Raw genomic sequence first — 25,690 nt, forward strand, 5'->3', positions numbered from 1 at the left:
AATGTCGATTTAATATTACTAAAGAGTGAACAGGTAGTTAAGAGAATTATAATGGACCTTTCAAAGTCAAATGCCTCAACTGATGGCCCTGGAAACAAAAAGGGAAATCAAGAAATTTCATGATCCTTAGATTATGATAAATTTTATTATCACTTGCTGACTAGATAATAATATAAAGATTCGTAATAACTGATTTTGGTTAACTTGCGAACACGATGAAATCACGTCCAGGTGGTTTTGTCCATTGAATTAATAATTTTTTATCACTTTATACATATCTTTTCATTACTCTATTACTTCATATCTCCACTCTCGTCGGACTACTTTGTGGTGTTTCGACTTTTATTCTACGAATAGTGATTCAATTCGCACATTAAAAATTATAAACGTCAAACGAGGAATGTACAGGGACTTAATTCGAGACTATCTGTTTCAAATTCTTTTTACATTGCACGCACTTCAAATGAGTTTTTGATATAAATAAATTATTTACTAAATTTGTTACAATCTTCAAGAGTCGATTTTACGTGACTTGACATTATCGGAAAAACAAGCACAGGTATTTTACATAATTTATGTATGGAGGGAGAATTGTTGAAAATTTTATCTCAACTCCAGTGGTCGTGAATTTGAAATTTTGGGGAAAATGAGATGTCAGAAAATTGATGGACTTTTATTTTGCCATATAATTTATTTTATTGACATATTTACAATAAAAAATTTACTAAATGAATGTGAATTTTATTCTGAATATTTTTAATGGTTTTCCAAATAAAAATAAATGAAGTAAAATATCATAATTTCCACTAGAGCTTTCGGAAAAATTTTCGATACATTTTTCTCTCCACGCGCCCATCGAAATATTTTACTTGCAATGAAGACTTCCTAGACTTGTTCCCCTAGGAAATGCTGTCACATTCGGACGACAAGAAATATATCTCGATAACAAACAATGCGCCCTCCGCATTCAATTGCATACTTCTCGGATTTCTGGAGAAGATAAAATTCTTTCTCTGGATTCCTTATGTTCTCTCATCTTCGAGGGAGAACTGTTACGGACAAAATCACGTTTCTCTGCACCTGACATTAAGTTATCGCGATACGCGACGATACTGATATACAATAGAATTTTCCTTATGATCTAAATTCCTTATTTCAATTATTTACAATATGACACTTTGAAAAATTCTATTTCTCACACGAGCTTTGTGGATGAGGGCTCCATTGGTTGAATGGATTGAGGAAAACAGTCGGATTTTATTTTTTAGGCTTCATGAAAATATTCAAATCGAATGGATGGAAATAGTTAATAGTGAGTGACTTTTTGCTATCAACTCGTTTACAAACATTTCATTTAGTCTATATACTTTTCCTCAATCCCTCCACCAACAAAATTCCTCACGTGCAGAAATTACCAGATTGACAAGTGGTTTCATCCGATTTATTCCTGAAATTAGTGGCGAAGTGGTAAATCGAGATAAGTCAACTTATCGCTCAGTCGAGTTTTTGAGCGATATCTCCAGACCTAAGGGAGATACCGAAATTTTTGTAATTATATTTGTTGTAGTACTCAATTCGCTCCACTAAAAAGGTCATTATAAAAATTTTGCTGACTTCCTTAGATTCCGAGATACCCATTAAAAGCCATCCGATAGTCAAGAGTCATTTATCTCGATTTACCACTTCGCTACTGTAATGTCTTAACAAAAAAATAACGCTCATTCAATTTCTTTTTTTCCACAAGAAAATTGACATGAATAAACGCGAATAAATTTCATTTGCAAATATTCTCATTCCCAGAACTATCAACTAAACGAATCAATGTATTTCTCCATTCATTTTACCCTAAACCGTAACGGGGAAACCAGGAACTTGTACATAAATATATTTATATATATCTATTATTAATAATATCGATGCGAATGTTACGTGGTATAATTTATAAGTAATAGAGCCGTTTTTGGTGAAAGGATCTTAATTTTTTTGTCTAGGGACGGTCGCGAGTATCGTCTGAAGAGCAGCCGCACGCGATTTTTCTGTGCAATTTTTTGTGTATAGTTCACGTATCAGGAAAAGAATTTTCAAAATTTAATGATTGATTGATTGACTCTCTCCAATTGACTGTCGAGAAGAGGGGCAAAACGAAAGATACGAAGCGGCTTTTCGCACTTTAAAATAATTTTGTAAAAATGTTCGAAAGCGTGAAAATGAATTAAATAATATCTCACGATTGCTGGGCGTATCGGTCTCTCATCGACGACTCTTGAAAATCTATTTTGCCTTCTCCATCGTCTGGTGGTCCCTCTAGACGATACTCGGTGATTCTATGAATTTGCATTTTTTGGGGGGTTATGTGGAGTAATGGGGGTGGTGATGAGGATGCTGAGGTGGTTCTCCAAGCCACGAGTCTGGAGATGGTGGAAAATCGGGATAGCCCCCGCCTCCACCACCGCCACCACCGCCACCACTCGATTCGTTACTTAGATCTGATGCTGGTCCTGGTACCATTCCACCTGGACCCCCTGAAATCAATTAAATTACTCGATAAGCACTGCCACCCGACCCGAAGACTATAAATCAATCAATGAACTCACCAATAGTAGTATAAACAGACAGACCAGCATCGGAAGGATAAGGAAATTGTGGTGGTAAGGACGGTGATCTGGACGTCGACAAATAAGGTGGTGTAGTGGCACCCAGGTATCCCCTGGGTGGACCAGCCCCTCCATTTCCACTGCCACCACCACCTGGACTCGATCCCTCTCCCTCCAGTCCCATATTGACAACAGTACCATAGCTGTCATTACTCAAATCTGTAAAGAAGAATTAATTTTACGTCATTAATGATCATTAACCAATTCAGCCTGGTCATCCTCGATACTCGAATAAATGAAGAATTAGACTGAGGAGTCAACAGAAGCCACTCATAGGCGTATCATCTGTTCCGATTTCTAACACTGATAACGACCCCTTTCAGTAAAAAAAAATATTGTTATCTGTTAGGGGGGGATTCACCCGCGTCTGTTTTCAAGATCTGAATTACCAGATAGTGGAATAAAGGGCGTAGGATGGCATACAGCCACGAGACTGTCATATGGTGGAGGATAATTAGTAGTTTTGTGTGGATGTGATAATGGAATTTTTTTTTTGGGGGAGGGGTGGAACAATTTTGAGTTATTCAGTGGTGGTAATTTTGTTCATAGTGTTCGGAGTTGTCCATAAAATTTAAATTTCCGAAAATGTAGACCTTTTTTAGTGCAAACAACCCGACAAAAAATTAGGCGAAAAATAAACAATTGCGAGTGGAAAAATGAAAATTTTTTAATCCACTTGTCTTTTAAAAATTTCACAACGACCCAAATCACTCCCTAGAATATTAAATTTCCAATTAAATTCTCGAGACCTCCGAGAATATTCCACGAAGCTTCAAAATTTGATTAATTCCATAACGAAAAAAAAATGTAGTCTAATAAACTACAGGATAGAGCGATAAAAAGCCCAGAGGCGTCGCGCTGTACTCTGCTTTTCCCATTCTCCCTCCACCCTCGCAATCTTCGTGAAATCTCGGACTACGGTTGGCTGGCAGTTAGCCGAGCAATCTCCTGAATATTTGAAGAGAACCAAAAACCTTGCCTTCCCTTCGTCTCTGCCACGAGTGAGCCCATTGTGTACCTTGAATTTCGCGTCGTCTAGCCCCGAGGATAGCATCGAAATACATCTAGACTTTTTTCATTCATATACCACCCTCTGCTCTCCCTCCCCCTCCTCTTTCCCCAAACCACCCTTATTCCGTAATTTTCATTTGAATTCACTCACCGTGATGACCGAAGGACGAGTCAAGATCGACCTTGAGCTCGTCTTTGTCGAGGAGTTTGTCGTGCCTTGGGGAATGACCACCAGCACCGTTGCCCTTCATATTCCGGAAGTATTGAGACCATCTCGTTCTTCCTGCGTCTTTTTTCAGTCTCTTCTCTTTCGCCCTCCTGTAAGTACCGACAAACAGATGGAAAATTGCTTTCGCTGTAGCATTGTCATTACATTGTTAGAAAATTGCCTCTCCGCAGCGAAAAATATTGACTAAAAATTGCTGAACAATTCCTGTAATCGTCAATGGAATCGTTTCCGGCAATTTTTATGGACTGAACGGAGTGTTAAAATTTTTTTTATGAATTTCCCTCAGTAAATTCCGGATATTATTATCGTGTGGTAATTCCACGGAAATTTCAGAAGACTTTGGCATTGGATATTTAGAATTTCGTGTGAAGATCGAACGGAACTGTAAATTCTAAGTTCATTTATCCTGGGAAAGGAAGAGAAACGCAAATAATAAATAAATTTAATGTAATTTTTTTTAATCAAAGAAACTGTTTCTGATTGAAAATTGAGTTTAGTTATTATGGATTTCATAATGTACTCACCTATTTTGGAACCAAACTTGAACCACACGCATATCCAGCCCAGTATCCTGCGATAATTGTTCTCTGACGTGTCTAGCAGGCTTGGGGCTGTTATTATAGGCAAGTTTGAGTGTCTCCAGCTGCTTCGCAGTTATCGTCGTCCTCGGCCTCTTGTTCGGCTGATCGCCATCGATACTGCCCCCATCAGCCAGTTCTGTCGTAAAAGAAACTCGATTAATCCACCCATATATCGATTTTTCCCCCTCGAAGGAAAAAATTATCTCGAATTCACGGACTCGATAAAGAAACGGGTTGAGACAACTGTCTTCGTCGCTCTTCCACTCAATATTTCCTCCGCGAAATATTTTACCAAATGATTTTTTATAAATTTCATTAATAAATTACCTTTAGCCTTCGCCTGTTCGTAGTCGGATTTGCACACTAGCTTCCTGTCCTCCATAAGGTAGAACTCATCGCCGGTGTCGAGTTGTCTGGAGCAAAGGGCACACGAGAAACAGGTGAGATGATAGACGAATTCCTGAGCCCTCCTGACAACCTGGGATGGCGCCAATCCTTGGCCGCAGCCAGCGCACTTTGTCCCGAACCGCCTGCCACACCAACAACACACAACATTTGACATTACATTCACACATTAAAATCCAGACGATAAATATCCCGGGGAAAAAAAAAATCAAAATACCCAGAGAGGAAAATCTTCGGAGGGCGTTGGAGTAATTGATTGCCTGAGTGAATCGAATTTGCCGTTAGATGTGGGTGGTAGAGAGGGAGTGACAAACGACGAGAAAACTTTTCTTACTGAAGAAAAATAGCGCTCAAACCCCGCCGAGACTGGGAAATATATTCGCAAAAGGTTCTATCACAATCAATAGATAAGGAAAAGCCTCGGAAAAACAAATCTCTGAATTTAACACACCTCCAGTCGATTTTAAAAATTTATTAGTTATTATTAAAGGGAGTTATTTTATTTATTAAATAAAATATTTGTGTATTTTTCTATTGTGTTTAGATGATAGAGAGAGGGAGAGAGATTTTTTGATTTTATATTGAACCATTATTTTATTAAATCGAGAAATTGCTCACGTGTTTGTTGTTATAAATAATAAGGAAGGTACTGGACTCTTTTGGAAACTTTGGGGTTCCTATTTGAGTTAAAATTTGATATAAACAATTGATGCTTACTTGAAAAAGTCATCCTTGCAGAAGACGTGACCGTTTCGGGCGAAACACTTGACAGTTAATCTTGCACCGCAGTCACGACATGTCAGACAACGAGCATGCCAACACCTCTCGAGGACTCTCAGGACGTACCTGTCTAGGATAGTCTCCTGGCAACCACCGCATTTTGGTATAGATGCTGCAACAATTAAAGGTGAGACAACATTAATCAACAATTTTTTAAATTATCGTGGGAATAATTTCTGTTATTTTTTTTCTGCAACTTTGTTGGAACAGCTTTTGCATGAGATAGTGACGGTTAAATCGAGGTTCACGTTGAGGTAACTCGGGGTTAAGTGGCTCGGTTCGTTCAGGTGATTAAATTCAGGTGAAAAACATTTTTTTGATGCCTCCAATAACGACACATTTAAATTGAAATGTAAATGTAAATGTAACGGGTTTATTCGTTTCACTGGAAACATTTTATTTACTCAAGATTAATTCATTAATTTCGGATCAATTATCTACTACAATCAAACGAATGATTTTTGAATCCAAATGGCGAATTAATTCGTGATAATAAATTCTTTTTCGTCATCACCTGAATAAACAAATTGAATTGATGCAGGTAAAGTTCATTCACTTTAAATTAAACATTTCCCTGATTATAGTAACGAGTCATTGAACTAAGGGAGGAGGGGATGGAGTATGATATCGCCTAAACAATTTCAGAAAAAAAACCTTTAATTTGACGAGTGAATTAATTAATAAAGAGGATGAAACACCCTTTCTTATCACCCCCCAATAACTCACAGAGTAAAATATCCGGAATATTCGGGGGTAGCGATATGTCTTGCTCCAAACATCTTCCCCTCAATGAATTAATATGACTATGATGTGACTCAGGGCTGCTCTGCGGTGGTGTCAAAACCTCCCCCCGGCCACGATAAATCCCACTGTCAAGTGTCAGCATCTCGCAGCCCAGCATATCGATTCCAATCATGACAGAATCGACCGACAACCCAAAGCCCAGTTTCACCTATTTATCAGAGCCTCGTTTCTCTCACTGATTTCAATCGAAGTTCCTCGTTACACATTCCTCAGTGGTTAATGCCAACTACAATATATCGATATCTTTCGGGTATACCCAGAAGGCATGAAATCTTACGTAAGAATCTCGGCCACGGGCATCGATCGCCTTTATCTAATCGAACATAACTTCGCGTATTGTCGATCAATTTTTCACACCAAGACTGACTACTACAATCGATTTGACTTTGCAATCTTATCGATTTTCAATCATGAATTTCCACTTTTAGTTAATGCGCGTAATTGTTTATATTGTCTATATAATGTTTCATCAATTATTGATGAATTAACGGTGAGTCCTGCGGTGACAATTTGCGTTTTCATTCAGCTGTTTTTTCAAATCATTTAATTGATTTTAATCTTCACATTTTCACTTCACAATTTTCACTCAGGTCTCAAATTAAATTAATTAATTTGGAATGTTTATCAAGCATTAGTATTTCATTTCATGTCCTCAGTCCACCTCCCACTATTTTTTCACTAATTGTTGGACTGTTGCGGTGTCATTTGTCAAAGTTAAATGATAATTTAACATCTCATCTCTTCCACATGTCCCCATAAATTAAAAAAAAATCGTATCCATTAAATAAACTTGGAGATTGACTATTTAATCGGTCGACTTCACATTACATCCGTCACCAATTAATAACAAATCATCATTGACCCCATTAACAATTCAATGTTTTAAAACCCCGACTGATTATTTCCTGTCTTTTCCACTTCTCAGTTCATTAAAAAATTTTAATCAACCGAACCCCAAATCATTTCAATCAGCCCCTTCTCCACGTCTTCTCGGGGCTCTTGTCGTCCCAATCAATACAAAAATTAATCAATTTTTCCCGATTATAACTTAATGACAAACGTAATAAAACACCCACCGAAAACAAGTTGTTCACTGTGCGACACCACGCGCACGACTGTCTCGATAATCTGCGGCGATGCTCGTGCGCACGTGTGTTTGAATTCTCCTACCCTCCGTCCCTACAGTATCCCCCGAGTGTTGGTGGGGTGGTTGGGTGTGGTCGCAACCCCTTCGTCGCCCCCGCGAGGGTGACGATTGGTCGGGGCTTCCACCCGCCTCCAGTATGGCGTGCGGTGTTCGCCGATATGCGCAAACAGAAATGAAGAATAAAAAAAAAATTGTGACATTAGGGGAAAGAAAAAAAAATAAAAATCAACGGACGGATCGATCATTTCATTGAAAAATACCACCAAATATTTTTTTCATCCCCCCGCCCCTCCCCTCGCCGCCACCATGCATCGTTGCAGGATAAAATTGACGAAATGATTTTTTCTGAGTCGTTCGTTCGGTTTTGATGAGAGGGATGAAAGGGGAAAATTAAGAATACCGAGGGAGGATGAGGAAGGGACGCCATTTTATAATCTTACGGCATCACGGGGGTAACTTTTTCGTGTTATTTCGGGCATTGAAATATGGAGGCTTTATTTTTCTCCTTCTCGGGGGGTTTTTTATTCACCAGATCACCTCCCCCTGTCTCATCCCCTTCTTTCTACCCTTCATTACGGATGTACCGCCCGCTCTGCACCTTATCGCTGCGCATGGAAGGGTGGGACTGAGGGGGTGTATATATGTACTGCGTGTTCTTTCTTTCGGGAAGAAAATTCCGGGTTTTCTTTGAATTATGGCGAACGTGAGCTGTTATTTCCGGGGTCTTTTACGCTGGATCCATTATTTTCGGAGGTCAATGTTTATTTTATTGGTGGGGGTGGGTGGAAATGGGGGTTCCTCTTGATGGATCTTTTTTTGAGGAGTTGGCAACGTCGGGGGATTTTTTACAAAAAAAAATCAGGAGAATTATGGAAAAGAGGAATTCAAAGGTGAATGAAAAATTCTCGTACACCAAACGTCAAATTTTCGGGAGTTTTTACTAAAATTATTTATAAAAATGGAAGTAATTTTTATTTTTGAATGGTTGGAGCTGTTTTCCCTCGATGAACTATTGTTAAATTTATTCTCACTATTCGAATTGATTTAGAAATAGTTTTAATTCATTTTTCATTAAAAAATTGTGTCGATTGTATTAGTTTTAGTCGCACTCTTTTATGGACAACAATGGTGACATTTCCAATTTCGAAAATCAACAGTTGTCGATAAAAAAATTCATTATTGAACCCAGCCATAAAATAACCCCTCGATATCCTCCAAAAATCCCACATCTGCATGATTCTGAATAATCCCCATCTCCACCACTAAAATTGGGGACAAAAAGGCGCATCATAGTTTTTCGGTCAGACGCGTATCCGCGTATTCGATCTAACGCACCGTGAACAGTATGATTTTCCACCTGACGACATCCCCCGGGGGCTGGGGGTAAAAAGACGTGCGGGTTTTTCATGGACGACAGATGGCACATAATTTTGCATATCGCTTGCATATACACCAACCAGTGACCATAAAAATCTGTCATACGCGTCATTGCCAGCAAAATGTGGAGTCATTGTATTGATGGCAGAGGGAAACATCGAATGTGGTGAACCACATAAAAATTTCGCAATTATTTCCAAAAAAAAATTGAACACGAATTAATTCCCGTTACGATAATTTATGCAGGGAGAGAAATATTCCAAAAGATTACGAAACTCACAGTTCGCTTATAGATTACGTAATCGACTTGGAAATCGAGTAATTTTCCCTCAATTTTAATGAAAGTTGACATGAGAAAATCTTTTGCATTAAAAAATTGGAGATAACTGAGATAGATTCGATTTTAATACATAAAAAAATGGTAAAAACACATATTTACCGAATGGAAGAGTAATTTTTACAAAAAATGTCCCCCAGTCCATCATTGGGGTTCGAATGTTGTTTTCGTTAACAATAATCCATAAAATTTGAAAGTGTAAAGCATAAAAAATACCAACTTTTGTTATATTCAGGGGCTGTATAATGGATTATCCTCTGTATATAGACGTTGGGGTCGGGGAGAGGGGGACTCGGGCTAAGAGAATGACAGGTTGAGAGGTACGGGAGCGCGTCGACACGCCTCCAGGAGTCATCGCGTCCATAAAAAGAGATCCCACCGCAGGGGGTAAGTCGCGCACATATACATACGAACGAGTCTCAATTCTGAGAATTTTTTCCCTCAGCCCAGTAAGAATTTTACGAGGGGTGCCGAGGGGCGGTGTACACCGCACCCCCTCGACAAATTATGACATTAATATTTTTTTTTCCACCACCAAAGATAAAAAGTCAAAATCGTTAACACCCCACCCCCTCTCCAGCACCAGATAAATAATTAAATAATGAGAATGAAAAGTGTTTCGTTTGGAAAAATATCTGTGTGGAGGTTGTCGCAATTTTTTCAGTAAATTGCGAGAGTTTTGGGGGTTGGAGGTAATGTAGAGAGAGTATGCGATTGAATTATAGACCCGGGACGGCAATAAATTACCCCCGTAAACCCCTGCCATGAATACGTCGAGAAATGCATGATAGCCCATTTACGCATATGGTTACGAGTTTTGGGCTTTCTACGGGGAGAAAAGGTAACCCCATTAATGGAAAAAGTGGCATTCAGTGCGTTAATGTTGGGGTTAAAAGGGCTGAAATGACATTTGGCGGGTATTCAAAAGTTAGAAAGTCGTATGAATGTCAATGCTGTGGATTTTAATATGCGTGAATTTGTGATAGGTTGGATTTACCATTCGATATGTGGGTGATTTATTGGGGTGATTACAGTTGTATTGAGGGCGCGGGTTATTAAATAGCACTTTTGTCGGGACGGGATAAATTACCGACAGAAAACGCTGCATCAATAATTTAAAGCGATTTTTTTTTAATTAAAAAATGAGAAAGTCTTAAATTTTTCTCTCTCTCTCTCTCTCTAAATTCTAATTCTCTTATGAATAATAATTTATTTCGATTCTTTGATTCATTATATCTCTGACTGCGATTCACATTATTAACAATTGAGCTTTTACAAATTGGTATAAAAAAATTTGTAAACAATTCATCCCCTTGAAACGTCATTGTTTTAATCCAAAAATTTTTCAGTCACAGATACCCAACAAAAAGGTAAAATATCAAAGAGAGCAGATGGCATATATAGTTCACAATTCGGAAGACTTTTGTTATAGGACAGTGCGCAAAAATAAGAGAAAACCAGTGTACAGGGGTATAAAGATCGGCGAGAGGGGGTATGGGGGTGGTGAGGGGCGACTGCGTGGGTGTGCCGTCACGCTACGATAACCCCCACGCCATTACCAACCCCTCCGTTGAGCAGTCGCCTTTGCGCGATTCAGACTGAGCCACCCTCACCATTCACCCCCCCACTTCTCTTCTTTTCTGTTAAAATCCCGTGAACACTCGAGTGAGCTTACAAAGCCCGATGACAGGTCCCGCGTGCACTCGTTATGTCGCGACGACGACCCGGACCGACTCGCCTTTGGTACCGATGTAACTCGTGTACAGTCCGACCCCTCACTTTTCTCCAGCCGTTTTTATCCCATCCTCACGAGCATAACGCAACGATAATCAAAGTCAAAGGTAACGCGAGGATAATTTTTATCTTTATTTTTTTTCACTCCGAGGGATCAAAGACGCGACTTTAGTCGGCGAATATTTCAAAGTTTGTACGGAGTAAAAATTTTAGGTAAAAATTACTTATCGGTCTAGGCGACTGTACCATGCGCCGTCGTTACCCCATTAGTGCCCCGACTGTTGGGATAAATGAATTTATGATGGGCAATTTTTTTTTGAGGTTAAAGAAATTTTATTCTGAATGACAATAAAAAAATTTCAATCGACAGGAATTTTACCCGACCGGTACAGGAGCTTTTGCTCGATCGATACAGTAGTTTTCCTTTTTATCCGGATAAAAATTTCTCTAACCTACAATAACATGTGCCTCAGATTAAAAATTATTTAATGTTGGGTTAAATATGGAGCCATAATCGTTCACTTCAGGGAATAAAAAACTTCATTAGGGGCGTTTTAATGAGGATATTTAATTATTGCTGACTCAATATCATTTAATTGAGATTAATTATTGTTCTGAGGTCTCGCGAGTATCTTTTCCCCGCAGAAAAAAAATAGAAAGAGATACCGGAGTGAACAAAAACCAAACCATACCATAAATCACATCAGATCCATCGAAATTAATAATATCAATATCTTCCGTCCGATAAACCGAGGGGAAAAAATTGGGCAAATAAGTATAAAATGTGTACAATGTGTTCGCGGGACTGGTTAATACGTGTGTGCACATGGATTTTTTCTCGTCCTGTATTTTTTTCTTCTCCATCGGAGATCAAGCGGGCCGAGGGGAAGAGGGACTCAGGACAGACAGAGAGACCCCGATAAACCACCCCGCTGTCTGTTTTCACTCGTTTTCGTGCCAGGGTGTGGGGTGCACTGTTCCCCTTTGTCCCCTGTCGTCTCTGAACACTGGCGCAACCCCGGGATATCCGAAAGACCGGTGAAATGACTTTCATGATGGCTTTTACCAATCCTCGGAGTTTCCAACTTTATCACGGAACAGCAGTGGCTGAGGGGTGGACTCTGGGGCTGCGATTGATCATTGAATTGCAGGAGTACGGAGGGTTGTTTGGATGATAGGGGAACGGAGGGGGGGGGGTCATCTGCAGGTATTTGTATTGTATGGAAAGATTGTTTTTAAGACGGTTAAAATTTATTTCGCAAATTAATTAATATAATTTTAATTAATTTAAATTTTCGTTCAGTCGTATTTTGGGATTTTATCACTTGTTCAATATCACAATATTCAATAAACAATTGACTGAAAATTGCAAAATCACTTGAGCGTCTCGCGATCGCACCTCAAAATGAGCTGACCTCGACAGGAAAAATCATAATTCTTGGGAGGAGAGCAGATGATGGATCTTCTGGTATATCAACCCTAAATGAACTATCCAAGGACATGACACAGTATAGAAGGAATACTGTGCATAATGCAGAAGGTTCCCCGCCCATAGCATGTCCCGCGCACTTGCTCAACTCAATTCACGCATACGAGGGACATTAGTTGGGCCATTAGCCCTTTTGCTCCGCACGTGCACTCAGGCCATCGGATAATCCACGTTCTGCACTTTAGTCCGTTTGTAATCGACATAATGTCTTATCAGGGCTTGATGCCGACTCGATTTTTATGACGTGAAGAGCCGAATTCTATTACAAAATTAATGAACATTTTTGATTATAATATTTTTAAAAATATTTTTAGATGATTTCTTTCTGAACTTTCAACAATTTTCAATTAATTTTTCAAAAATTCAAAAGCAGTTGTTCTCAAGAATTACCAATTTTTAATGAAAAAAAAAAAAATTAAAATTCGCCTGGACATGTCTCAGTGTCCCTGGCATTTATAATTTTTTAATCCACTCATTTTCTATCTCTCGCACACCTAAATGAGGCCCCAGTTATCAAGTCACGTTAGATTTCGTCGGGTAGTTTTTTCCTACCCAGATAGAGTACGTCCGAGCATTTAGCAAGTACATTAAGGAAATTGCGTGGACTCTCAACACCACACCCCGCACACATCCGATCGTTTACGAGAATGAGTATTCATATAAGGGTGAGAGGGGGGAGTATTGGAAGGGGAGAAGACAAGGAGACCAGTGGGGCATGTGGGGAAGACAGAGGGGGAAGGAATATGGAGACAAGTAGGGTCAAGTGAACTGAAGCGAAGTACTTGAGGGGGATAAGGGGTGGTGTTAAGGGGACAATATACTCTCCCTCGGTGGGAGGAGGGTGGGAAGATGGCTTTAATCTATTACTGACTCGAGTGCAAAGTGGCTTCTTGTTATACGCTCGTTTGGTGGATATAACTGGAACAGGCTGGCCCATTTCGAGGGAGGCTGGTGGAGGATTTATATTCTCGTAAAACAAATCCGAGAGAATTCATTGGATTTTGAAAAATTCAGTGAAAAGTCAGTTTTTTCTTTCTCCGGTGGGGGAGGATTTTGGGGGTGATGGGTAATTACTATAAATTGTAAATGATAATCTCTCGATCGATAAATTATTTAAAAATATCTCAGTGTTGGCCTCCAGAGGGCGAAACGTGGGATAAAATAACAATTAGCGATTTTTTATGCTAAATTTTGTTGGAAAAATGAGACTTGGGAGACTATTTTTTGTGATAAAACCAACCCTCGTCCCTTATTCACCCCCTGGGGGTCTAATTTTTACCTAAAATTTTTTTCCTCCAGGAAAATCTCCTGATAATTCCTCTCAACACTCCCAAAAATATTAAATTCCAAATTCCTCTAATCAACACGTGATTAATCACAATAAATTCAATTCCATCATGTTGAGCCACACCATTGACACTTCCCCCTGGATAATTGAATCAGGTCATGGTCCTTGCTCAAGTCAATTGTTTCCGGTGTCCTGTGGCGTCTGCCGGAAATCAGAGTGAAAAATTTTCGAATCTGTGTCATTATTTTTTTGCCCACACGCCCACGATTCCAGCTGCGATTTTGATTTACTCGCTCGTGACTCATCAACAATGTACATCAATTATTTTTGGATAATTTTTTTTACGGCCAGGACAGAGGTGCCTGAACATCTGTCGGAAGGAAACCTCAGGGTTGCGAGAAGACCTTTGGTGAAGAGGGGCACGTGACGAGGAGCGAAGCCAGAGCATTCACTGCCGAACCCGTTGACAGTTTAACCTTTTTTAGGAGCCACTGTGTATTATTACAGGTGCGATATTGTGAGATAGAGTTTCTTGAGTGAAATTCTATGTTAATATTTCTACACCAAAATTTACAGTTCACAATTACCGATAAATTTTAATTAAATAAAAAATTATATCCCCAAATAAAATTAATTTGGTTGAGGAAACAAATTAATTAAGAATTTATTTATGTAATCAAGAATGTAATTAAAATGTTATGTTTACGTTAAAAAATCAAAATTAATATTCGCGGGTAAATTACATCGAATTTCCAACAAAATGAGACCGTCAACAATTTGTTCTCTTCCCCGCAGGAAAAAGGGAGTGAAAATTTAAATGTTTATTTAATTTTTCCCCCAGAATTCCAAATAATTAAATCCATGATGTTCTGATCCAGTAACTTCACGAAACCCTAACAATTACCACCGATCGCCCCGGAAAATTCAGAAAAAATATTCACAAGAGTTTTTCCCTCAAAATTTTGAAACTTTCCAAGAATTTCCTCCTAAAGCACTTGACAATTATTTTGAATGAATTATTCCTTTCAATCGAACCCCGATGCATGAAATTCTCACATTATCTCACCAACGACAGGTCCCCGAGCATCCGGAGAAGAGTCAAAGGGCCTTCGGGGGGTGAATGCTGGCCGCGAGGGAGTTATGGGAAACGTTGTAGCAAACACACACGAGATGTACACATGGGTAACAGAGGCCAAGTATCCGATGTTACTCGGTAGCATATTGCCAGGCCCATGGGGTTTTCCCCATCCTCAGTGTGAGAAGTCGTCCTACTTCCATGAACTCAAAAGCCCCCACATTCACATTCACAACCAGCGACAACATATTCACTCCATACACATATTTCCATTGTGTTTACGGTGGTTGAGATATACACTGTATCTTCATGTGACGCATGTTGGAGATGTGCACTTGACGGTGTGATGGCACCCTTGGGGTATGGGAATGGGGTAGAAAATTTAGTCGGATTATTCCCAGTGACAACATCAACGTTTTCATTCTCACGATTGTCACGCACTCGACTTTTCGGGTAGTTTTTCAGTGCGTGAGGTGAATTTTATGACGGGGATTATGCTTTTAGGACAATCGGGGGTGATAGGGGTGGATTTGGAAGTGAGTTGACGAGTGTCAATTTGAAGAAGAAACAAATATATTAGAGGGATTTATTCTGTGCGACTCGATGAGGGGATTATTTGCAGGACATAAATGGGTTTATGTCGATAGTTTGCTGGGTTTTTGACCCAAATTTTGTCGGGTAATTTTTGGAAAATTAAGGGTTGGGAGTTGAATGAAAAAGGCGAGTGAAAGGGGAAATTTTAGCGAAATTATTCAGTACAAAATAACGATTTTAAAGGCAAAGTTCATCTGAAACACCCAAAAATCATCCCTTAACTTCATGAAGTGATCCTTCAATTTTTCGACTATAAGTGAAGGGTTCCGTATTTTTTTTTTAAATATTTCCCTTCGTGGCACCATGAAATCGACTGGTAGCGTTATCAATGCGCCCTTATTCTCCCAAAATTAATAAAATCTCAGAGGAACAGTCAACATCGCACGCGAGAGACTTTCAACTCTACTGTCATATAATTCATAAAATGGTGGACTGGGGGTGGGAGGGGGTGAGAGCCGGTGCTGGAGGGATACGTCTGAGGAATCCACACCCTTACGAACGTACCGTGTACGACGTTTTGCAGAGGAGAACGGCAAATCTCCGGGGAAATCAGGGAGACACGGCCGGTGGCGTTTAGTGTATGTGAGGAGGGTAGTTGGGGGGTTGTAGGTGGGCGGGTTGGTTGGGCACGTGTACACCCGTACACAACTGGCTTTCACTCCGTACGAAATACACTCGGGGATGCACACACTCGTGTGAAGGAAGAAAAGCCACCGAAACCCAGTGGGAGGGCTTGAGGGGTGGGTAAAGGGAAAAAACTGCCCCTTGGCTTTACGACCGCCGACATTCGTAAATCGTAAATTTTTTAAAACTCAACAAATTAAGGAGAGCCTCGCTCTCTGGTCCAGTATTAAATTATTTTTGTTTCGATGGGGAAAATTATTCGGTTTAAGGGGATGAAATGGATGTTGTAATCCGGGGAATTTTTGATATGTCACGGAGGATTTTTTTTGGATTAATCGAAACACTTGTCGATTTTACTCGTTAACACGGGAAAATTATTTTCTGGTCGCGTGGCTCCTTTCGACACTGATGGATGACCAACACGTGACAGACTGATCCACTTGATTTTTGGATTATCGTCTATGATGTTTTATCTTGTATTACTTCTATAACAAAAACTCATCAGTAAAAATGACGGAAATAATAATTGAAATAGCAAATAATATTGTGATTTTCTAACCCTCGTCAACTGCCTAATTTTTAAAAATATTTTATTCCATTTATTACTCTCGTTAAAATTTTTACGGTAGAAAAAATCGTATGAAAAACCCTCCCACGTCGGACTTTAATCTTCAAACTCAATTTTTTCAATTTCCAAAGTCCTTTTTCTCCGTGAAAATAATTTACTTTGTTTGATAACGAATTTCGAGGACTTCTGCAATTGCAGGAACGACTTTTCTCGCGAAAAATAGATGAATAGTACATGAAGAGTTGTTACGACAAGACACTGAATAATATTCTATTGTACATCGCTGGGAGTATTGATAAGTCCTGGGTAATTAACGGTGAAACCGCCCTACATACCCGAGGGACGTTGGAGGATGAAATCCGGATCGGTCCCCAGACAAAGTCTCCCCAGAGTAGGTAGTGCAAGAGGGAGGCAGGACAATCCCACGGATGTCGGAGTCGAGGGCTCGTTGCTCTCCACTCGATAGAGAGAGAGAAAGAGAGGAAAAAAAAATATCACTACCCCTAAGATATCGATATATTTGTTCGGGGGATAACAGGGGATCGTTATCGATGATACCCGTGGAAATTGAAATAACCAAGTGGATGACAAATTTATCTGGCGGGAGAGAAATGTCCAGTAATCATTACCTTTCGCGTCTCACAAAAGTATTATCATTATTATATTATTATTATATTTGTTTCCTCATCACGAGATAATTATTAATTTATTTCTCCATTTAAAAACATCCAGAAGTGCTTTTCGTCCATTTTATTTTCCTCGTTTCAACCAGCGAATAGTTATCGGGGTCAAAAATGAGACTACAACTCTTGACAAAAGTGAATTGACATAATTATCGAGATTGTTATGAACAAATATCCGGGTTCTGCAGTGTAAACAATTTTTTGTACCAACGATTTTCATTTTTACGAAATAAATTACGCTCCTGCGGGTGATTAGCTCGGAAAATATTGCTCCCATTACCCGAATGATATCGATTCAAAAGTGAATTGTTAATTAACAATCCAGCGAAGCCACTCCATCTCCCCCTCCCTCCCAAAAAATACAATTATCAATTATTTTTCCATTACAATGAAACCCATTCCCTTATTTTTTTCATTTCGTTGCAGCGAAAATATTGCTATTAACGTCATGTAATCAACTATAATACCAACTCACTGGCAGCATTCACGTATTTATGTCACGCACATATGTGTCTGTGTACAGGGCAAAACGCTAATGACGTCCCCGGGGAATTTCGACGACGGGAATCATAATCCAGGACGAGCGTTTGCGTATTGCACTGACGTTATGCACCAGTCAAGTCCAATAAAATTCATAAAAAATAGATTCCATATTTTTTTTCTCACTTTTCTTTGTTTAATTGGAAGTGGAAGGGGAGAAAAAAAAATAAACAACGAGTGGGGAGCATTAAATTAAAAAGTCGATGAGGGGAAAGGAGCGAGAGAGGGGGAGGGAAGAGGGATAAAAATTTTGTGGTTAAGGTTTGTTGGAGAGTTGGAAAAGTTTTGCGAGTATCTCGGTTCAATTATAAGAGCCATAAAGTTTGCATAATCAAGGTGGCTTGGGGGTAGGGGGTGGAAGAACCCTCTTATATTGCTCCCGTTGGATGAATCGTTAAAGTTAATCAGGCCATCGTGGGCTATTAATACGTACCCCATTTATGTTTGAGTTGTGTGAAAGGACTTTTTTAGGTGGGATCAGGGGGAATATTAATTTTCAGGGGTTACGGTAATTCATGGAAAGGGATTATTTTAATTATTAATTTTGCTACTTGAAAACAATTATTCAGTCGTATTTGGGGACTTGCTAATGCCCCTAAATCAACACGCCGAATCAACACAGAAAAAAAAGGAGCGAGAGAAATTAATTCTATACATTTAATTTATTTATTTATCTGTCCATTTATTTACTGGTATGAACACACAGGAAAATTAATTAAAAAATCTGGTGCAATTTCTCGCTCTTCAAATGATTTTTTCTTATTACTCTAATAAAATGGAATTAATCTAATTGGTTTCTCGTTTCTCTTATGGGAGAGAGTATTAAGGAATTGTTGTAAATAGTTTAAATATTAAAAATTGTCACCAGAACCGGAAATTTAATCTTCAAATAGCCCCTCGTACCGGAACCACAAACCCCGAGTACTTCATTATTTGTAATATTTCACCTGCTCGCGTGCCTGATTTATTTAAATGATAACATGACTTTCCGGATCGTCCGCACGTGTTCTAATCGATCGCACCCTCAACACCGATAGTTCCTATTGTATAACAGAGCCGCCCAAGAGGCACTCAGGTGTAATTATTATAATGCGAGGTAATTTATGATTTATTGACTGATCAAACGCTATCTTTTTTGATAATTGTAAATGAACACACGACTGGCCAGTCACGCTCCCCACCGAGGATAAAAAATAAATGTATGAAGGGGTTGTTAATGTCCTTGGAATGACAATGCACCGGGAATAACATTATTACAATTGTTAATAATTTTTAAAATCCGTTTCACCGAAAAGAGGAATTGTTCTTGAAAAAAGAAAATACATTTGATTTTAATCAACGTATCGTCCATCTGTCTGTCATTAACACTTTTGTGCGTGATTTTATAACAAATAAAGTAATAGACAAATTAAATAAATTATTCGATTCACTAATTAATGAATAAAATCAATTTCTCACTCTTCATTAATTACGAAAATGTAACGAGAAAATGTTCGACCGAATATGACGCCGATAAACATCGATTATCATCATAAATCGATAAAAAATAATCGATTATCGAATCTCGAAGTTCGATAATTCGATAAATATCATCTTCTCTTTTAGTAGAATGGATTGAAGGTACGAACTTCAAGTCAGTATCGAAGGTAGAACAATTCTGTCATCAGTGGACTCGACTCCATTGTCAAGGAATCACTGTTCACCCCTCCCTGTTACCCCTGAATGCCTGTAAACCCGCAGAACTCGGGGGATGGGTTAGCTCGTCTCATATAAATTTTCCCTCCATTCTCTGCAACCGTTTTTTTCTTTTTTTTTTCACCGTCGACTTTGTGCAACCCCACCCCCCCCCGTCACCGCCCCAGAACCCACTGGCCTTCAACGTTCTAATCAACGAATGCGTGTACCTATTACGGGGGTGCGTTATTGTGCGTGGGTGGATATGCTGCGTGGGGATGTTTTTTTCCTTCCCTCCTTTCTCCTGTTTTTTTGTCTCCCTATCTGTATCGTCGAGTGATATGTCAGGGAGCGCTAAATGTCACTCGTCATATCCTGTTATCACATTTTCCTTCAGGGTGGGGTGTGGGGGAGTTTTAGGGAAAAATCAGGGGATGAGATCTCAGGGAATTTTTCAGAGAGACCAGTCCCATTAAAATTACCCCATAAATTTATAATTTTTTGATTTTTCATGGAAAGACAATACATTACGATAATCGAGTGTTCGTATCTTCACGATCGAACATCTGCCCTCGATATCACTTGAGGGGGTGAATCACTCGGTGGTGTCTGCTCTATATTATGGCTTCCACACAGTATTTTACTTGTCTGCACGCGGGTGTTCCGGGATATTGCGTTCCCCGTTTATTTCCCTGAGCCTTCATGGTCAGCTGGAAAGTACTGAGGGCGCCCTTTACGTGCCACTGGTATAATAATCGATACATCGAAACACACATTGACCAGAAATCATCGAAACACCTCCTTCCAGACGACGTCATAAATTTCCCAGTAAAAAAATCGGTCTCCAAAGCCCCGAATTCCCCAAAAAAAATCCCAAAAAGAGACATCGAAATATCTCGAGATCTCCAACACCCCGAGCTCCCGAAGGGCCGCAATTACTGCCCCTCTACGCCCGAATGTTGAGGTACATTCCTATGAAAGAGGGCCATCGATTCCGTTCCTCGAAGTCGATGATGAAGAAAAAAAAAATCGATCAAGTCGAATTGTCAGAAATCAGGGCAGAACGAGAAAACATATCGCATCCTAATAGCCCTCATTGGCACCCCTTTTCCCCAACACTAGCTTCAACAAGCGCATTCTTCCTCCCCCCTGCCACCCCCCCCCCACCCGTTGTCCTGTTTTCATTTCAATTTCTAACCCTCCAGGGCTCCCCTACTGTGGGCCAGATGGCGAACGACGAGTCCTTGTGTACCGGTATACACACGTCCATGAAGTGGTGTATGGATGACTGGTGCCGTGAGGGATTCGAATGATCGAACATGTCAATGTTTGGTTAGGCTCATGTTCAATCTACACACGCGTATAACGTGGTTAACGAATCAAGTTTGTACTGCGGCTTTTTCAAGTCCTCCAGCAATCGAGACACCCCATGGTGGGACATTCCAAAGAATGAGATGTTAAATTTTTGTTGATAGATAGATCATCGATGAATTATCACTGGATTGTGGATAGATTGATCGACAAGTGAACGAGAAAATTATCGATATATCGATGACAATAAAATATTGCGGGAGATGAGACTGGCGATGGTGGAAAAAAGAAAAAATTGGAGCTGTTGGACTCTGTGGTGATGTCCCTGAGGATCTCTGGGGTTATTGTGGATACAAACAAATCTTGAAGTGTTTAAATTGAGAGTTAAATAATAAGATCAAACAGCAGTGAAAAGTAAGGACAAATAGAGGGGGCACAAGGGGTTGGTTGAATGATAAATAAAATTCATATCTTGGGCTCGAGGGATTTGCGAATAGTGGAGTTTGTTTCTTCGATCAAAGACAGGTTCTGTTTGAAGTTTTTGGTTTATAAAATAATGAAAATATGGGGGAGGTGGGTTTAATGTGTGTTATGGGTTTTCCAAGGTCTTTGTCATCCGGTAGATTGAGTTAATAATTATTTAATGATGGAGAACAGGTCGTGGCTGATTGAACTAATAATTAATTTTTAATGATTTCGCGGATTGCCCCTGAAATATTATATTTTTGAGGGATAATGCGACGTCATAGCCTATCAGATCTCCATTACGATCATCCAGAATAAACCAGAAGCCTCTGTAGTTCTCCATTGATAGGAGCCATTGATATGAACAAAAAAACTACCCACACATCGGTGGCTTATCATCGAGGAGTTATGGGGATGATACGTTGAAAGGAAATTTGTATTGAGAAGTCCCTCAGTGGCGGCCATTGTAATAAAAATGATGCGAGTCTATTCTCCTGTTCCGTTGTACAGATTAATCAGTGCAGCATCATTTTTATTAATACGCAGCACCTGATCAAATATGAAAAAAAAAAATCTTTTTTATTTTACAACTCATTTAATTTCCAACTCCATTGGAATTTTACAACGAACTCGATTTTTTTTTCTCGTATTTCAATTTTTTATTGAATCCATTTCAATATTCATTTGATTATTTCATTAGGTAAAAAAGTAAAGAGAAAAAAATTGAATAAAAAATTGTCAGTGGGATCAAATCGAGGTGGTTTCCAGCGAGTATTGTTTAAATATTTTTCTATTGATATTTTCGGTTTTCTATTCGAGAGTAAGTAATTGTGTGTTTATATTCATTCAATAATTTAGATTAAACCCTCGGCGATTATGTGTGCAACAATACAACATAATCTTCCAGTGGTTGACGGTCGCGTGGCGACTCGTGTCCACCGGATGTCACTAGTTTGTTGAATAGTGTTGCAAACCCGTGGCCTTTCCTCCCAATCGCGTCATTCAACGAATCTCAGGGTGTCCCCAGTCTATTCTCCTCCACCAGACTCATGAGAAAACAGATTTTCGTTTTACCAGCGCCGGAGTGGACGTGCATTTAATTCAAAGATCTTGATTTTATTACGTGACAGCCATTGATCATTCGATTTACAATCTAAACTCCTTCATTACTAATCTGATAACTCTAATTCAACGGAGACGTCATAATTTGGTGGATAAGATCGTCGACATCGATTATTTCATCAATTTTTTTTCGTAGAAAAAAAAAACCTCTCGAATTTTATCCAAAAAATCCTCTAGAATTTTATCCCCCACATAATAAATTCCTCCACACCATTAGCTTCACCGGGCACATGAGAACTGGGTCAGTTGATGCAACCGTAAACACATTCACGGGTTACCATAAATTCCAGGTTCACTGTATGAACAGCCCGACCAGGAGTGGTCGCCAGTCATTGTCGCTATTCACGGTACCACAATTTTCCAACAAAACCGCCCGACGAGAGGTCACCTGGACAAAGGGCCAATAGAAATATTCTCGTGAATGCATCAAGGTCATTCATCCGATGGGTCCAAAGGAGACTGAATGAAAATTTCCGCGTATATCTTCCCCCAAAACCCGTGCGAAGAAAAGTCACCCCCGAATTAAAAAAAAAAATGAGGGAAAAGGGTACGAAGAATAAATCAAGAGCTCTCGATTCTTTCTGGTCAAACAAACCCACAATTGGTGGTGAAACGAGAAGTATAGACGAATGGGATGAATTATATCTGAGCTTGGAGGAAAACCATTGACCAGAAATGCTTGGACAAGTCGAATCATAAAGGACGTGAGATAGAGTGAATCGTCGGGTGGAACGCAAAAAAAAGAAAAAAAAAACAAATGGAAATGGAGAATGCCGGGGAGAGAGATGGCGATTGTAATTATCTTAATGGAGTTGTGGACACTGGGAGACTGCAGAGCTATCGATTTTCCCGGGTAAGCTCTCGGGTTGAACTACACAATTCGTAAAAAAAAAAATTGCGCGACATTTCATTTGAGAGAGTTTCAACCAATCGTTTGTCCAGAGAAATGAATTTGGTTTAAAAAATCTCGGTATTTTACAATATCAAAGAATGTAAATTTTCCGTCAATCAAATCTCTTCAAATTATATTTTGCAAAAGAAGAAATATTTAATATAAATTATTGGAACTTGTTCGTCAGTAAATTTTTAATTTTTAAACTCTTTTTTAACCGAGAATTTTTTAAAAAGAATTTCCCTCTCTCAGTATTTATTATGAGGATCGTGCCGGGCGTGAGCCAGTACAGTGCCGACAAATAGTGGGTATTTGGTGGTGTATAACACGCCCAGTTTGAGTATGCGACTGTAGGTGAAGAGCAGAAAGCCGCTGGAATGAACAATCCACTCATCAGTGGCCCACGTGCTGGGGCACGTGCCAGAGTGTGCCACGACAACTGGTGCCCCCCAGTCTCTCTTTTAGCACCATGTGACCCTAGAAACCAGCACTCCTCGGGCTAATGGTTTATGGACATTTGTAACTATCGAGTGGATGAGTAAATTTCGATTTTATTCCCCAAATCTTGTTAGAACATATATTAAACTCCCATTTGCATCCCTATTGTGCTTTTTAAAGTACAGGAGATCTCTAGTTGGAGAACTTGTTGGAGATCGAACTCTGAATTTCAGGGAGAAACTTTGAATTATTTGAGTTCGGAACGATTTTACGAATAATATTTGTTTATATTATATTTATCTATATTGCAAATAAATCACATAATTGATTAATCGAATGCAAATCAGTTATTTTCCGGTCAAATAATCTATCCCACATTCATTTGCTATTCGATTATAAAATTTAATGAATAAGATCAATTGATTATAACTGACCAGAAGCTAGAAATTCACCCCAATTAATTTTTTTAATTTTTCTATTTCAATAAAGAAAAATTACGTTTTTATGGGACTATAAATTTTGAAATATCAGCATTTATGGGATTGCAATGACATAGATGTCTCGATTAATGTCATAATTACTCTCTCAATGCTAATTTATGCACTGAAAGAGGAATAAATGATGACATTGATTGATGTCTTCATCCCACCATCGATGGAAATGCATCAGATAAACTTTTACCTCCCAGAGATCTTCTCATCCGAATGATGAAAGTGAAATGACCCGCATGGTATTTTAAAGTACCATCCAAAGTCGATGGTACAATAAACAGCTCCAAAGGTATAATACTCGTAATCGGCTGTCATACAATAGCTTTGTACTAGAGAGATACGTGACCAACTGGCGCAGTAAAGGGCCTTTGGTGGATAGGTGAGTCCACATTGAGTGTCACACATATGGGTATAAAGATCTAAAAGTCATTTTGACTATCACAAGTACCACTTGAATTGTGATACAATCCAGCCAACTCTGAATTTCAATTAAAACTTTTACCCACCGGGAGAGAATGGCAAAAGGAAAGATTGAACTGATAACTCGGCTGGAGTACAATAAAAATAGAAAAAAAAAATAATAACTGAAATAAAAATAATAAACTCACGTTTGCTTGGAGGAGGAGAGGGTGCCTGACATTCCTGCTCTAAAACAAAAGAAACAAAAAAATGTGAAAAAAGGGCGTAAGGGTGATGAGGTAAAGGGTAAATAAAAAATTAATTGTTGTTTGGATATAAAATAATTTTTTTACCCGATTGAAATAAAATCATTTATCAATCTGCAACGACACTCAGTTTGGAGCGGATAAACTGTTTGAATATTGTTTATTTTTATGAGAAATTTCTGGTGAGATAAATAAATAATTCAACGATTTCTCAAGAACAAATTCTGCAGATAATTAAATAATTGAAAATGAAGGGAAAATCTTCGTATTTAAATGAAAAAAAATTTATAAAATCTGCTTGACTTTTCTGAGTAAGAAAATAATTGTGCAATTGAATGAAAAAAATAGGATATCAAAAAACGTGAGAACAAAAACATTGACCCGCCAAATTCAAACAATGAAATAAAATCACGATAGACTAAACTGCGTTTAATTCCCATCAAGAGCTACTTAATCCACCGGGAAACGCATTTAGTTAAAAGCAACAATGTGGCTTTTGCTTTAGGCAACCCCAAACCCACCTACATTTACCAAACTGTGGTATATACTGATTATCCGCTATACATGATTATGTTACGTAAACAGGATACGTGGGTTTGCCTACACGTGCACGTCAAAGTGAAGTGGTAACCGTGTTTCAATATAGTTTCGAGTTCAAAAACACACCCCCTCGGTCCCATCCCCTTACGTTTTCATAGTTGGTGGCTGGAAG

At 39.0% G+C, this 25,690-nt stretch overlaps 2 protein-coding genes across 7 annotated transcripts in view; one reads left to right on the forward strand and one right to left on the reverse strand.

Annotated features, from left to right (window-relative positions):
* Positions 1 to 94: 94 nt before the first annotated feature.
* LOC135165950 (LIM/homeobox protein Lhx3) overlaps positions 95 to 25,690 on the reverse strand; it is a 32,944-nt gene continuing 7,348 nt past the window's right edge. The window contains exons 2-8 of one of the 6 annotated variants that reach the window (XM_064127783.1): positions 24,922 to 24,960; positions 5,596 to 5,772; positions 4,803 to 5,012; positions 4,419 to 4,611; positions 3,817 to 3,983; positions 2,595 to 2,813; positions 95 to 2,522 (exon numbers count right to left, since the gene is read on the reverse strand). In XM_064127783.1, the coding sequence (XP_063983853.1) occupies positions 2,350 to 2,522; positions 2,595 to 2,813; positions 3,817 to 3,983; positions 4,419 to 4,611; positions 4,803 to 5,012; positions 5,596 to 5,772; positions 24,922 to 24,960 (1,178 nt within the window). In that variant the 3' untranslated portion in view covers positions 95 to 2,349. Of the gene's footprint in view, positions 2,523 to 2,594; positions 2,814 to 3,816; positions 3,984 to 4,418; positions 4,612 to 4,802; positions 5,013 to 5,595; positions 5,773 to 6,386; positions 7,899 to 24,921; positions 24,961 to 25,690 lie in introns of those variants that run through there. The other 5 variants (XM_064127784.1, XM_064127789.1, XM_064127788.1 and 2 more) reach the window with 5 other exon arrangements.
* The window catches only part of LOC135165948 (aromatic-L-amino-acid decarboxylase-like), a 46,185-nt gene continuing 26,265 nt past the window's right edge, over positions 5,771 to 25,690 (forward strand). The window contains exon 1 of the mRNA XM_064127779.1: positions 5,771 to 5,787. The gene's annotated coding sequence lies outside the window, so the exon portion shown is untranslated. The remainder of the gene's footprint in view (positions 5,788 to 25,690) is intronic.

Source organism: Diachasmimorpha longicaudata, chromosome 9 (genome assembly GCF_034640455.1).
Source record: "Diachasmimorpha longicaudata isolate KC_UGA_2023 chromosome 9, iyDiaLong2, whole genome shotgun sequence".
NCBI classification, from domain to species: Eukaryota; Metazoa; Arthropoda; class Insecta; order Hymenoptera; family Braconidae; genus Diachasmimorpha; species Diachasmimorpha longicaudata.